At 44.4% G+C, this 15559-nt stretch overlaps 1 protein-coding gene across 1 annotated transcript in view; it reads left to right on the top strand.

Annotated features, from left to right (window-relative positions):
• The window catches only part of KPNA7 (karyopherin subunit alpha 7), a 32270-nt gene extending 17152 nt beyond the window's left edge, over positions 1–15118 (top strand). Inside the window, exons 5-10 of the mRNA XM_027125819.1 lie at positions 741–823; positions 3095–3358; positions 5459–5692; positions 7199–7381; positions 9722–9868; positions 14860–15118. Coding sequence (XP_026981620.1) covers positions 741–823; positions 3095–3358; positions 5459–5692; positions 7199–7381; positions 9722–9868; positions 14860–14988 — 1040 coding nt within the window. The 3' untranslated portion in view covers positions 14989–15118. The remainder of the gene's footprint in view (positions 1–740; positions 824–3094; positions 3359–5458; positions 5693–7198; positions 7382–9721; positions 9869–14859) is intronic.
• Positions 15119–15559: the final 441 nt, after the last annotated feature.

Raw genomic sequence — 15559 nt, 5'->3', positions numbered from 1 at the left:
AGCAATTTCAAGTTCAGAAAGTCAACAATCCACTATGACTGAGTCAGCAGAAGCAAACAATGTGATTAGACCTCCAAGGACTTCAGAGGATGGAATTAGCAAACACAGAATATAAAATAAGTCTACTTTTTAAAAGCTTGCAGAAATAAAGCAACTATTACAGAGATTTCGTCTCTCATTTTGCTTAGTGCAGTAAGGAACAGGCGAAATTGGGTGGTGTAGTATAACTTATACCTTGCCTGATGATTGAAGAATTACAGGCTGAGACGTCTAGGGTCTAAAATTGGTATTCTAGCCAAAGTAGCAGAAAACTGATGGCTAGAATCTGTCCATCTCCCAGACTTTGTTCTGAGTTGCATTTGGAAGTTACTGCCCCATGTCAAAGCCTTCTGGGAAGACAATTTGGTCTATAGTGGCCTTTGTCTCCTGAGAACCATGCTGTGAGATGCCACCAGCATTTAGAGCGCGCTGCCTGGGCCCAGTTGGCTGGCTCCTTGATGGGTCCAGAGACTCTGCTTATAGCAATCCCTGCTGTGTGGTGCCTGATTTCCACATCAGGCCATCTATTCAACCAACATGTCAGAGACCCAGGGTCTAGTTCATGGCTATACTATCTACTTGCCCAACCCAGGAATGAGTTTTGGCCTCTCCCCCTTTGCAGAGACTTGTGAAGAATTACTCACCCACCCCAGGACTCTCTCTGTTCCCTCTTTGAGTGTCATGTTCTTGTCTATTTGTAGGTGATGGACCAAAATTCAGAGACGACGTTATCTTGAGTGATGCCATTCCACATCTGCTGACCCTGGTTTCATCAAGTATACCAGTGAATGTCTTTTTTTAATTAATTTTATTTATTCATTTATTTATTTGGCTGCGTCGGGTCTTAGTTGCGGCATGCGGGCTCTTTGTTGCGGTGTGCAGGCTTCTCTCTAGTTGTGGTGCATGGGGTCAGTAGGTGCAGCGTGCAGCTCAGTTGCCCCGTGACATGTGGGATCTTAGTTCACTGACCAGGGATTGAACCCGCGTCCCCTGCATTGGAAGGCAGATTCTTAACCACTGGACCACCAGGGAGGTCCCCAGTGAGTGTCTTTTTAATGAGGTAACCTAGTTAGGTAACAGGTTCCCAAAGTTGGGAAATCGCATATGTAATTCCAAATCAATGCTAGGCCATGTTGTTGCTGCCCGGCCCCCTAACAATAGTAATGATGAACAAGGCCTAGGACTGAATATTACTTTGGGTAGAAGTTGATCCAAATTTGTCCTCAAGGGCAGTAGTGCTGATCTTTCTTTGCGGGGGGCGTTGGGGATTAGAAGAGACCCATTCAAGTTTTTCTAAGCTTACAATCCTGCAAAAGTAGATGACTGAGCTCTCTGTTCCAGGGGTACAGACAGAATTAGCGGCTCACCAGTTCTGTTCCTGGGTAATAAATAGGGTCTAGGTTGGAAGCTTAGGGTCCAAGTTGATTGCTGTGGCAACACTAGAGGACTCCCTGGGTTAGGAATGGAATTTGGGTTCTAGTTTTGCCTCAAACAAAAATGAAGAGAAGGCAGCTTCCAAAAGTCAAGGGAATAGATGCCCTGCCTTCAAGGTGAGAGAGAACCTGATATGGTTGAACCGGAAAAAGGCTGGCATGACCAAGGGAGCTTGCAAGGAGAGAGCGATATAAGATGACAAGTAGGGCAAGGGACTTAGACATCATCTTGGTGGCAAAAGGAAGGCTTTGGAGGGTTTCAAGGCAGGAAGTAAAGTGGCGTGATTTTCCAGAAAGACCATTCTGGCTGCTTGCTATAGGATTATAGCAGAGGGAGATGGAGAAGCAGATGGACCTGGGTTGCTGCTGTGATGGGCATAGAAGGGGGAGACAGAAAGAAGTGAGGATGCCCTCGGGTTTCAGGTTAGTTTGTTTAGAGCACTGTCCTCCTAGAGATGTGGGGAGGATAGAGGGAAGAAGGAATTGGAGCCTTAGTTGTGCCTATTAAGTTGAAGCCAGTGAGAGGCATCATTGCAGCAACAACAGATAGATAGATATGCAGGTCTATCTAGATGATTGTGCATGTATGTGTCATCCAGCTGGGCAAGGTCAGCCAGAGCAGGGATCAGCCAATCTAACCTGGCCAACTGCTTGTTTTTTTAAATAAAGTTTTATTTATTTGAAATAAACAGCCACACCCATTCATTTACATACATATTGTCTGTGGCTTTTGCAGTGTTAGAGGGCAGAATGGATAAGTTGCAACAGAGACCACGTGGCCTGCAAAGTTGAAAAACTTTATTATCTGGCCTTTTACAGAAAAAGTTGGCTGACCTCTGCTCTAGAGTGTGAGGAAAACCAAGACCAAGTCCTGAGGGCTCTGAAATTCAGAACTCAGTAGGACCTGCTAAGAAGAATGAGAAGAAACAGCCCATTTGACAGTACAACACCAGGCTTGGTGTCACAGATGGCAAAAAGAGCTTTTTCAAAAAGCTTGGATTTGGTGACTTGGAAGGAGCTGATTTCATCACTAACTCCAAAGAAGTAGGGGAAGAAACCAGACTAGAAGGGGGTAGAAGAAGGAGATAGACAGTGAATACGGATGCCTCCTTGAGGATGGATTCTGAAAAATAGAAGTGGGGTGATGGCTGGAGAGGCACCAAGGGTAGGGGTTGAATGTCGCATAGTGTGTTTCTATACTGGTGGGACTGATCCAGAGGAGAGAGGTGATCCTGGGGACGGATGGGAAGACTGATCTTCAAATAGAAGGTCAAAAACGTGGTTAGGACATGTTGGTAGAGTTCATAGGCTGGTGGGAAGACCAAGTAACTCCTGCTTGATCTTTGTTTCATCAATGAGAAATGAAATTAGGTCATCAATCGAGTCAAGTGGGGAAGGACATTTTGAAGAATATAAGGAAACCTCCATCTGACGTTTGCATATAAAACAAAGCTCATTCTCTGTGTTCCTCCTATACTTATTACCTAGAATAAATTCCTGTTTGAAGTTCAAAGGCTTGGGTTCATGTGGGTCGATCCTATTGATCAAAGATGGTCAGGACACATTGCCATTGGTGTTTTCCTTCTTTGCACCCCTTGCTGGAGACAGTCTCCTCGTTACAGGTCACATTCCTGCGGAACATCACATGGACCTTGTCCAACCTGTGCCGGAACAAGAACCCATACCCTTCTGATCACGCAGTGAAGCAGATGTTGCCCACCCTCTTCCACCTCCTGTGGCACCCAGATGAAGAGGTTCTCTCGGACACCTGCTGGGCTCTGTCCTACCTCACCGACGGCTGTGATACACGCATCGGCCAAGTGGTGGACACGGGGGTCCTGCCCAGGCTGGTTGAGCTCATGAGCAGCTCAGAACTCAATGTCTTGGTAAGTGTCCCGGGTCATGTCGGTCTCTGTAGGGGCCTTCAGATTAGAGTCTGTGGGTCATCGTCACTTGAGCAGGTTCTGTTCTCTCCTACCCCCAAGCCTTCCCCAGCTGACATTCATCCTTTACCTGGAACAAAGCTGTTCATCTGCATTTCCCTGGTCTCTGCTACTCTGTAGCCAAAGACTTGAATCGACTTTGATCCAAAATCCTAGTGGGTATTCAGTGACTTACTTTTTCTTGGTCTGATAACTAGAAAAGATAGAAGAGCACCAATTAAAATTGCTTATAATCCCTCCACCCAATGAACTATTCTTTTGTGGCCTTTCATTCTACTGGTCTATGCATGTAGACGTTAACAAGTTGGTGTGCATGTTTGTGTGTCTGTGTGTGTGTTTTAACGTGAAGCTCGTAACATTTGAATTTCTTACTCAAGTATAAAAGATAATTCCCCCTTATCCTCTCCCCAGCTGGTTCTCTTAGACTACTTCAGATATAGGTGAAAAGTAAGTAAAACCACGCAAATACTTGACTCTGAGACATATGTCACTTACATAATATACTTCTTGAAAATGTAGTTTGAAGCATGGGTACCCCTTTTGATTTCTATGCCTAATATTGTATATTATGCAGTTGTAGCCATCATCTGTTCTGAGATGAGGGTAGCATTCCTCAGAAGTCAAGGTTAGTTTGGGGATCGTGCCGGGATCATGGAAGGTGTGAAGACAACATCTTCAAGGAGTTGTTCATCGTGGGGGCTTGGGGCCCAACTGCGGCAGTCCTGGCAAGGCTGTGATTGGCCTATGGCACTTCTAACATCTCTCACTCGAGCAGCAGATACCTAGCACGATAGGCTAGGAAAACTCTAGAACTGTTGATGGGCTGTGCTGGGGCTGCCACTACCATGCAGAGAAACCAAAATAAATCCACAGTCAGCCCTCCTAGGACAGTTGTCTTAAGCCCAATCATAGACCCGTCCTGGGGACCTTCAAAGTTATTGAGAGAAGGGGCTTCCCTGGTGGCGCAGTGGTTGAGAGTCCACCTGCCGATGCAGGGGACACGGGTTGGTGCCCTGGTCCGGGAAGATCCCACATGCCACGGAGTGGCTGGGCCCGTGAGCCATGGCCGCTGAACCTGCGCGTGTCCGGAGCCTGTGCTCTGCAACAGGAGAGGCCACAACGGTGAGAGGCCTGCATACCGCAAAAAAAAAAAAAAAAAGTTATGGAGAGAAGCTTTATGAATACACCAAAACAAAAAGTCCACTGAGATTTCACTAGCTCTAATAACATATACAACAGAAACTTTTTTTTTAAATGAGGTTAATTATAGGGACCAGCCTCATTCCCAAAGTGGTTTGTGGTGGTTGACTAGTTATTTATTTATTTATTTATATTTTATTTTTGCCTGCATTAGGTCTTTGTTGCTTCGCGCGAGTTCTCTCTAGTTGCGGCGAGGGGGGGCTACTCTTGGTTGCAGTGCGTGAGCTTCTCATTGCGGTGGCTTCTCTTGTTGTGGAGCACAGGCTCTAGGCGCGCGGGCTTCAGTAGTTGTGGCTCGCGGGCTCAGTAGCTGTGGCTCGCGGGCTCTAGAGCGCAGGCTCAGTAGTTGTGGCACACTGGTTTAGTTGCTCCGCAGCATATGGGATCTTCCCACCCTAGGGCTGGAACCCGTGTCCCCTGCATTGGCAGGTGGATTCTTAACCACTGTGCCACCAGGGAAGTCCCTACAGCAGAAACTTGATACTCGTGCTAAATACAAATTCAGTAGAAATTATTACATTGTAAAGGCAACCATCAATTTACCAATTTTCCCAATGTAAGGATATGAAAAGGACAGCATCATTTGATAGTATATCTCTTGACCTCTATACCACTTGAGCTGGAACTACTGGGGGGCTAGCGAGTACCTTTAAACTATGTAAACAGCCATGGATGCACAGAATTAATAAGGATCGTGGATATAATCATTGTTCACAGGCTTCCAGAAAACCATCAGCACAGCACGATGGATGTTTGGGAGGGCACGGAGCTTGGTGCAATGGTCACCTTCCACGGTGATGAATTCGTGGTACTTGGTGACACTTTCTCACCTTGTTCTTCCAGACCCCCTCTCTGCGCACTGTGGGGAACATTGTCACAGGGACGGACCACCAGACCCAGCTGGCCCTGGACGCAGGCATCCTAGCTGTGCTGCCCCAGCTCCTCACACACCCCCGCTCCTCCATCCAGAAGGAGGCAGCCTGGGCCCTAAGCAACGTGGCCGCGGGGCCCCGCCAGCACATCCAGCAGCTGATCGCTTGCGGTGTGCTGCCTCCCTTGGTGGCTGTTCTAGAAAACGTAAGTGGCCCACGTGACAAAAGGTTACTCTCCAGCGGGCCCTGTGTTGAACTTCTTTAGCTCTTCAGAGGCAGGCTGAGAAGCAAAACTAATTGAGATCACGACGAACCTATGAAACATTAAGTTTCCTAACTCTCCCTGAAAAAAAGAAAGGGGCATCCCATTTTGAACAATCCATTAAAAATTTAGAAGACTCAGCAAGAATTGGCCAGTGAAAAGGTGATCCCACAGCTCAAATACCCAGAGGAATCTTGAGCTGGTAAATACTGGCTCATCTCTAGCGTTAAAAGAATGTGCCATCTACTCTCCTTGGCAAAAAGGGATGAGGTTTGGCTTGGTTTTGTTTTAGGAGGAAAAACGTATCGGGTTACAGTGATATTATACACTGAAGACTTTGCAGTGTAAAAATCACATTGATGAAAGGGGTAATATATATAGAAAATCCAGATATAACAGTAGAAATACAATAAAGCTTCCTTCTACCTCCTGATTCCTACTTCCTTTCCCCAGGACAATTAAGAGGGTCAGCATTTCTTTTTGTCACCTTTTAGTGGATGAGCTATGTTTAAACCATCGACTTGTGAAACAAGTCAGGAGTGGTGACCTGGGGTTGCGGACAGAGGTTACTGAGTAGGATGGGGAAAAGGAGGCACTGGCCGTGTCCTGCTCTCAGGTTGGCTGGTGGGTTCCCAGGTGTGCATTAGGTACAAAAAGGTAGCCCAGGTTTGCTACCCAAATCATGGCATCTTCCAGTCTATCGGACACTTCCTATCCTACTGTGAGTCTGTACGTATTCTAATCAGAAACATCTAGTCAGGATCAAGGAGTAATCTTTTTTCAAACTGTACCTTTTGAACTATAGCTTGCTTGGAGCCATACGTTTTTTGTTTTGGTTTGGTTTTTTTGGTGTTTTTTTTTTTTTAACTTTGTTTTAAACTGAGTCAGTTTTCCCCAGCCATAAAATGGGAATAACTCCTCCTTCAAAGGGATAGAAGGATCTGTGATAAATGACTCCCTTCTCTCTGGGCCAAGTGCTTTTTATAAATGTAAGTGATGCATTGAGTGATATTTCAGTGGCTTTCCTCTGTCCCCTCCAGACTGTGTGCTCAACTTTGTAGCTCTGGAGCTTCTTGTCCAAAGTTTTACTGGAGCAGAAAGACTAGAAATGTAGCCATGGGTCACTATAACCTAAAATCCCTAATTTGTATTGATTGGGTGATGTTGGTTCTCTTTTTCCGATAACCTGACTTAAGAAAGTGAGTCTGTTTGAATTTAGAACCTCCCTCTAAGACCCCACATGAGTCTGCCTTTCCTCCTCCTTGGCTTCTCAAAGATGCTGTCTTCTGCTCAAAAACTAAAGGCAGGTTGCCAAGGGATTCTGTGTAAATTGCACATATAGTCCTGGGAATTAGGTAGTCCAGCCTACCTAGAAATTGAACCATGTTTGCATCAGTATATTTAAATTCTTCAGGATCTGTCAAGAATGGAAATGTTCTCTCTCTGCAGGGAGACTTTAAAGTCCAGAAAGAGGCTGTCTGGACAGTGGCTAACTTCACAACTGGGGGCACCGTGGACCAGTTGATCCAGCTTGTCCAGGCTGGAGTCCTGGAGCCACTAATAAATCTTCTCACCATCCCAGACACCAAAATTGTTCTCATCATTCTCGACATCCTCTTTTTTATCCTCCAGGTGAGCTGTTCTGAACAGGTGGGTTTCTAAATAGCAGTCTCTAAATTAAGATGTTTAATTTGGTCCTTAAAACCTAACTAGGGGCTTCCCTGGTGGCGCAGTGGTTGAGAGTCCGCCTGCTGATGCAGGGGACACGGGTTCGTGCCCCGGTCTGGGAAGATCCCACATGCCACGGAGCGGCTGGGCCCATGAGCCATGGCTGCTCAGCCTGCGCGTCTGGAGCCTGTGCTCCGCAATGGGAGAGGCCACAGCGGTGAGAGGCCCGCATACCACACACAAAAAAAACCAACAAAAACAAAAAACCTAACTAGGATTCTCTTTTCCTCTCTACTTCCTCACCCCCTCCCTTTGTCCACACATCCTGTGGATGACAAGACAAGAGGCCTTTCAAAGAAGGTCCATCATCTTCATTTTCTCAGATAAGTGTTTGTGTGCCCAGCACTGTTTTAGATGTTCAGGAAATGACAAAGCAAAGTCCTTGTTCTATAGAGCTTTTGTATTAGTGGGGAGGGGAACAGACATCAGATAGAGAGTTACGGGTAAAATATATCTGATAGAGGGGTAGTTACTGATGGCCCAGAGTGGAGAGGGGATGGTGATCTCTTATATGTAGTAGTTAGGAGAAACTTCACTGAGGAAGGACATTTGAGCAAAGACCTGAAAGAAGTAAGTGAGTCCTGTGGATACCTGGGAAAGAGCACTCTAGGTGAAGGAAATCTTAAAAAGCAAGGAGGGGGGTGTGGCCAGAGCAGAACAAAGGGATGAAAGGTGGTGGGAAACAGGCTCAAGGGACCCAGGGGCCAGATCACGGAAGGTCTGTGAGAACGTGGACTTGCTCTGAGTGAGAAGGAGAAACCAATCAAAGGTCTGAAGCAAGGAAAAAAATAGTCAATGAGCCACGTGGCTGGCTCTTTTGGAAGACTGAAACATAGAATATACTTGAAGGAAGCAGCAGGACGTTAGCGATGATAGATCTCGAGGGACCATACTAGAGTTCCTTTTCCATTCAGCTATGTGGCTGGGAAAATGGACTACAAAGCCTTGAATTAGAATTCTAGAAAAGTCTTATTTCTGAAATGTAAGTTAAGCCAATATTTACATACTATTTGTGTTGGTTGTATACTGAACAACAAATTACTCCTTGGTGGCTTAAAACAAACATTTATTATCTCACATGGTTTCTGGGGTTAGGAATCTGGAGGCAGCATAGTTGGATGGTTCTGGCTCAGGGTCTTTCATGAAGTTCAAGATGGAAACTGGGGCTGCAGTTTCATCTGAAGGCTTGGTGGAGGCTGGAGGATCAGCTTCCAAGATGACTCACTCACATGCCTAGAAAGTTATTCTTACCACATGGATTCCCTGGGACTGCTTGAGTGCCCTCGCATCATGGCAACTGGCTTCCCCTGAAGCAAGTGACCTTAGAAAGCAAAGTGGAAGCCCCAATGTCTTTTATGACCTGTGAAGGAGGTTATTTCAACAGCATCCTACTGGTTACACAGATCAGACCATTTCAACATGGGAGGGGGCTACACAGGGGCATAAATACCCAGAGGCTGGGATCATCTCAGGCCATCGTGGGGGCTGGCAATATTCATTTGGTTAAGGTCTTTTTATATGTGACTAAGCCATTTGAAAAGTTTCAAAGTAACACCGGAGGACTCCTTTTATTTATTTTTATTTATTTATTTTTGGCTGTGCTGGATCTTCATTGCTGCGCACAGGCTTTCTCTAGTTGTGGCTACTCTTCGTTGTGGTGCGTGGGCTTCTCATCGTGGTGGCTTCTCTTGTTGCAGAGCACGGGCTCTAGGCATAGTATATGTACAAATGTTGAGTGAGTGAATACCCATGGATGAGAAATCCAATGATCAGCATTGGATGAAATCAAATCACATCATTTGTTTCCAGGGACCTCATTAGTTGCCATGGTGTGGCTTCTGTCACCCAGGGTCTCCTGCCCGACCCCTCAAGGCTTTCCAGGGAGTGCAGGGCCAGAACATCTGCATTTACATAGTATCACTTGAACATTCTTTTCTCTGTTTTTAAAGCAATCTCTATTAATTAGAAGGGAGATACCTACCAAATAGTGTTTAGTGATGGATATATAGATGATGGCATATTCAGAAAAAAAAAATACTGTATTTTGTGCAATGAAGATAAACCTCAATAGACAGATGACAAATATCCAAAATGAGAGGAAGACAATGCAATTTTAAGTCAGTCTGGGAAAATAACACTACAACTGCCCATTCTGGAGTGGGTGGCTTTCATCCGATTCTGCTGAGGTGAAGCCCCACGTCCTAAGCGCTTTGGTGCAGAGTCTCACTCTTCTACGGCCCACAGGCAGCAGAGAAGATTTCTCAGAAGGAAAGCATGTGTCTGCTGATAGAAGGACTCGGTGGGATTGATAGAATTGAGGCTTTGCAACTTCACGAGAACCGTCAGATTGCCCTGACTGCTCTGAACATTACTGAGAGACACTTCTCTGAGGTAAGTGCCCAAACCTCCTGGGCAGGTGATCACCTGGCAGGTACCTGAGCTGTTCCTGGGATGTGGGTGATGGACAGGCGGGCTTCTCTCATGACTTGGCCCTGAGCTTCTCCCCATCCATGTTATGCAGGCCACCTTTGAGTGGCAGCTTCCTGGCTCCTGGAAGCTGTTCTAGACCCATTAATCTCATAGAAGTTTGTCCTGCTGCCTCTGGTGTAGAATTTCACTCGTTTTTGTTTTTGTTTTCCCCTACTCGCCTCTCTTAGGGGAGGGAGAGGGGGAAGAAAGGAGTATGATGCTAAAGTGACTTTGTACTGAGAAATACAAACAATGAAGGCAGGCCTAGCTTTTGAACAAACTTTTTTGCTACTTACTGAATTCTGTCTCTTTCCAGAATATGTTGATTGGGAATGAACTCAACAAAAGGCTCCCAGAATTCCTGCAGGAGCAGGGAATAATGATCAGAGAGCATTAGATACTTTTTAAAAGTTTTTTTTATAGTAAAACATATGTAACATAAAATTTACCTTATAAATCTTTTTTTTTTTTAATTTTTGGCCACACCCCACAGCATGTGGGATCTTAGTTCCCTGACCAGGGATCACACCGCAGCCCCCGCACTGGAAGGCAGAGTCTTAATCACTAGACCGCTGGGGAAGTCCCTACCATGTAAATCATTTGTAAGTGTACAGTTCACTGGCATTAGGTACATTTCACACTGTTGTGCAACCATCACCACGTTCCATCTCCAGAACTTTTCCAAATGAAAACTCTGTCCCCATTAAGCAATAAATGCCCCGTTTCCCACCCCACCACTCCCCGCCAGGCCCTGGTAACCACCATCTTACTTTCTGTCTCTGTGAATTTGACTACTAAGTGCCTCATAAGAGGAATTGTATGGTATTTGTCCTTTTGTGACAGGCTTTTTTCACTTAGCATAATGTCTTCACGTTTCATCTGTGCTGTAGCATTTGTCAAAATTTCCCCCCTTAAGCCTAAATAATACTCTATTGTATGGATATACTACATTTTGTTCATCTATTCACTGATGGACACTTGGGTTGTCCTTTTGGCTATTATGAATAATGCTGCTATGAATATGGGAGTACAGATATGTCCGAATTCCTCCTTTTATCTCTTTGGGGTAGATACCCAGAAGTGGAATTGTTGGATCATATGGTAATTTTGATTTTCATTTTTGAGGAACCACCATATTGTTACCCATAGTGTATATACCATTTTACATCAACACACAAAGGTTCCCATTTTTCAACATCTTCACCAATGCTTGTTTTCTGTTTCTTTTTGTTGTTGTTTTGTTTGTTTGTTTTCTTGTGTTTTGTTTTTTGATCATAGCCATTTTAATGGGTATGAAGTGGTATCCCATTGTGGTTTTTCTCTTCCAGTTTTATTGAGATATAATTGACATAAAGCACTGTATAAGTTTAAGGTGTACAGCATAATGATTTGATGTACATACATCATGAAATGATTAGCACAATTAGTTTAGTGAACATCCATCATATCATAGGTATAAAATAAAAGAAATAAAAGGAAATATTTTTTTCCTTGTGATGAGAACTCTTAAGATTTACTCCAACAACTTTCGTATATAACATACAGCAGTGTCTTTTTAATTAATTTATTTATGTATTTTTGGCTGCGTTGGGTCTTGTTGCTGCGCACAGGCTTTCTCTAGTTGTGGCTAGTGGGGGCTACTCTTTGTTGTGGTGCATGGTCTTCTCATTGTGGTGGTTTCTCTTGCTGCGGACCACGGGCTGTAGGTGCGCGGGCTTCAGTAGTTGTGGCTTGTGAGCTCTAGAGCGCAGGCTTAGTAGTTGTGCACACAGGTTTAGTTGCTCTGCGGCATGTGGGATCTTCCTGCACCAGGGATCAAACCCGTGTCCCTTGCATTGGCAGGCAGATTCCCTTGCATTGGCAGGCAGATTCTTAACCAGTGCACCACCAGGGAAGTCCCAGCAGTGTTAATTATATTACTTATGTTGCACATTACATCCCTAATAACCACTTATCTTATAACTAGAAGTTTTTACCCTTTGACGGCCTTCATCCAATTTGCCTTCCCCTCCCCCCCCACCTCTGGTTACCACAAATCTGATCTCTTTTTCTATGAGTCTGCTTGTTTTTGAAGTATAATTAACCTATAATACGACGTTAGTTCCTGATACACAGTATAGTGATCTGATATTTCTATACCTTTTTAAATGTATAGGAAATGATCAAGGTAAGTCTAGTTACCATATGTTGCCATACAAAGATATTACATATTACTATATTCCCCATACTGTATATTTCATACCCATGACTCATTTATAACTAGAAGTTTGTACTTCTTAATCTCCCTCACCTATCTCTTTCATCCCCCTTCCCTCTGGCAACCATCTGTTTGTTCTCTCTACCTATGACTCTATTTCTGTTGTGTTTGTTTTGCTTTTTAGATTCCATATATAAGTGAAATCATACAGTATTTGTGTTTGTCTGACTTACTTCACTTAGCACAGTGCCCTGTAGGTCCATCCATGTTGTTGCAAATGGCAAGATTTCATTCTTTTTATGGCTGAGTAATGTTCCATTGTGTGTATATATATATAATATCATATCATTTATCCGTTCATCTATCAGTGGGCACTTAGGTTGCTTCCATATTTTGGCTTTTGTAAATAATGCTGCTATAAACATTGGGATGCATGTATCTTTTCATACTAGTGTCTTCATTTTCTTTGGGTATATACCCAGGAGTGGAATTACCGTATCATATGGTAGCTCTGTTTTTAATTTTTTTGAGGAACCTCCATACTCTTTTCCACAGTGGCTGCACCATGTTACATTCCCACCAGCAGTGCACGAGGATTCCCTTTTCTCCACATCCTCGCCAGCACTTTTTTTTTTTTTTTTTTTTTTGCGGTACGCGGGCCTCTCACTGTTGTGGCCTCTCCCGTTGCGGAGCAACAGACTCCGGACGCGCAGGCTCAGCGGCCATGGCTCACGGGCACAGCCGCTCCACGGTATGTGGGATCTTCCTGGACCAGGGCACGAACCCGTGTCCCCTGCATCGGCAGGCGGACTCTCAACCACTGCGCCACCAGGGAAGCCCTGTTGTATTTTTAATAATAGTCATTGTGACAGGTGTGAGGTGATATCTCATTGTGGTTTTGATTTGCAATTTCCTTGATGATTGGTGATGCTGAGCATCTTTTCATGTGCCTGTTGGCCATCTGTATGTCTTCTTTGGGAAAATATCTATTCAGTTCCTCTGCCCACCTTTTTTTTTTTGTGTGGTATGCGGGCCTCTCACTGTTGTGGCCTCTCCCGTTGCGGAGCAACAGGCTCCGGACACGCAGTCTCAGCGGCCATGGCTCACGGGCACAGCCACTCCGCGGCATGTGGGATCTTCCCGGACCGGGGCACAAACCCGTGTCCCCTGCATTGGCAGGCGGACTCTCAACCACTGCGCCACCAGGGAAGCCCCCTCTGCCCATTTTTAATCAGGGTTTTTTTTTTTTTTTTTTTGGATGCTGAGTTATATGAGTTGTATATTTTGGATATTAACCCCATATCAGATATATCATTTGCAAATATCTTTGTCCATCCAGTAGGCAGCCCTTTTCATTTTGTTGGTAGTTTTCTTTGCTATGCAGAAAGCTTTTTCATTTTCTATAGTACCATTGTTTATTTTTGTTTGCCTTACCTGAGGAGACCTATCCAAAAAAAATATTACTAAGACTGGTGTCTGTGTTTTCTTCCAGAAGTTTTATGGTTTCAGGTTTTATATTTAAGTCTTTAATCCATTTTGAGTTTATTTTTGTATATGGTTTGAGAAAGTAGTACAGTTTGATTCTTTTGTATGTAAACTGTCCAGTTTTCCCAACACCATATTTTGAAGAGGCTGTCTTTTCCCCATTGTATAGTCTCGCCTCCTTTGTCGTAGATTCATTGACTCTTTGTAGTCTTCCATTAGATATTTTTCATATGAGGAAGGTGAGATCAAAGTTCCTAAGTGGCCAGGTAAACATGGGACTAGGGGTTTACACTCTGTTAGGTGTCAAACTTGAATCATTAGCAAAATCCAGAGCCATACAGTAAATATGACCAGATTGGTAGCTCTTCCTAATGAGTGGCAGCTAATCTTAGTTTGGGACCAAGAGGATGCTCTCAAAGCAGAGAAGACCCAGAACAGTGATTAGCATCTTCTGGGTTAAAGCCTCCTAAGAAAACCTTGTAATTAGGAAACTCATCCCTTAAAGGGGAGACGGCTCCTGAGGACTCCTCCAAGGGCTCCAAGTTAAAGACTTCTGACCTAGAAGCAATTGCTACACCTATCATACCCTTAACTCAATGTAAGGTTAATGTTCTTTATAGCAAAACTGCTTTTAAAAATAAGCCAGACACAGGGGACTTCCCTGGAGGTCCAGTGGTTAAGACTCTGCCTTTCCAATGCAGCGGGTGCAGGTCTGATCCCTGGTTGGGGGAACTGGATCCCACATGCCACGCGGTGCGGCCAAAAAAAAAAAAAAAAGCCAGACACAAAAGGACAAATACTGTATGATTCCACATACATGAGGGACCTGGAGTGGTCAAATTCATAGAGACAGGAAGTAAAAGGGTGGTTGCCAGAGGCTGGGAGGGAGATGGGAATGGGGAGTTGTTTAATGGGTACAGAATTTTGGTTTGAAATGATGATAAAGCTCTGGAGACAGATGGTGGTGGTGGCGAAGTAATGCTACTGAATTGTCTACTTCATGGTGAAAAAGGGTAAATTTTATGGAATGTATGTTTCACCACATGCACAAACTGCATTTAAGGTCCATCCTGAGCAATAGTTCAATGCTTCTCTCCTTTGATCTCTCCTCTGAGGGAGCCTCAAGTCTGACAGAGCAAATTCTAATCCACAGAAGATGTGAAGGAGTCAATTGTGCAGGAATAATGTGCTGAGAGCCTGGAGGTATAACAGTGTCTCTTCTCCCCTGAAGGAAGAAGAAACTGGCACAACCTTACCAGCCCGGGACCAAGGTCACGAATTCTTAAAGCACTTAACAAACACATACCAAAGCTCCACAACTCCTAAATCAGGGACCAGACCCAAAAAGTCACCTCTTTAAGAACCCCTTCCCCTTGGTGTACTACAGGTATAAAGCTTTTAAAATTTGAATGATAATAAAAATTTCCACACTTTCACCTCCATCTGTCAAAAATGCAGTTAAACCACTCGTACCTTAAAGCCATGTGGAATCCATCTCCTAAGAACATGTGGTTTAGTGGTTACCTTTCAGGATCTTCAAGGAAGATCTTCAGAGTGGGATGGTCTCTAGCTACCTAGACAAACTTTGAGTTGCAGTTTAACCAGTATTTCTTATATTTATTTGACGGTGGGCCCCCTTCCCTTTTCCTTGTCATGTAATGCCTGTTAATATAGAACATTCTTCAAGGAGAGCTGGGTGGGCAGTGGTCAAAGGGAGAGAGTGACTGGGATGGGAAAGACCTAGAAACACAGTACTAGGTGGCGTGGGAATGGATGTGGGGTATGCTTAAAGGAGGATTGGACTCAATTTGTATGATGTGAGTGTAGAGATTAAATCAAGTTATATTTTGCTCTAAAGCGTCACACGGAAATGTCATGCCCAAAGCACGGTCTTTGCTGGTCCTTGACAGGTAAGGAGGAAAGATGTGTGG

Source organism: Aethalodelphis obliquidens, unplaced genomic scaffold (assembly GCF_003676395.1).
Source record: "Aethalodelphis obliquidens isolate GAN/ISIS:26980383/991018 unplaced genomic scaffold, ASM367639v1 scaffold30, whole genome shotgun sequence".
Taxonomy (NCBI): domain Eukaryota; kingdom Metazoa; phylum Chordata; class Mammalia; order Artiodactyla; family Delphinidae; genus Aethalodelphis; species Aethalodelphis obliquidens.
The sequence above is the reverse complement of the archived record's forward strand: the minus strand, read 5'-3'. Positions and strand labels throughout refer to the sequence as shown.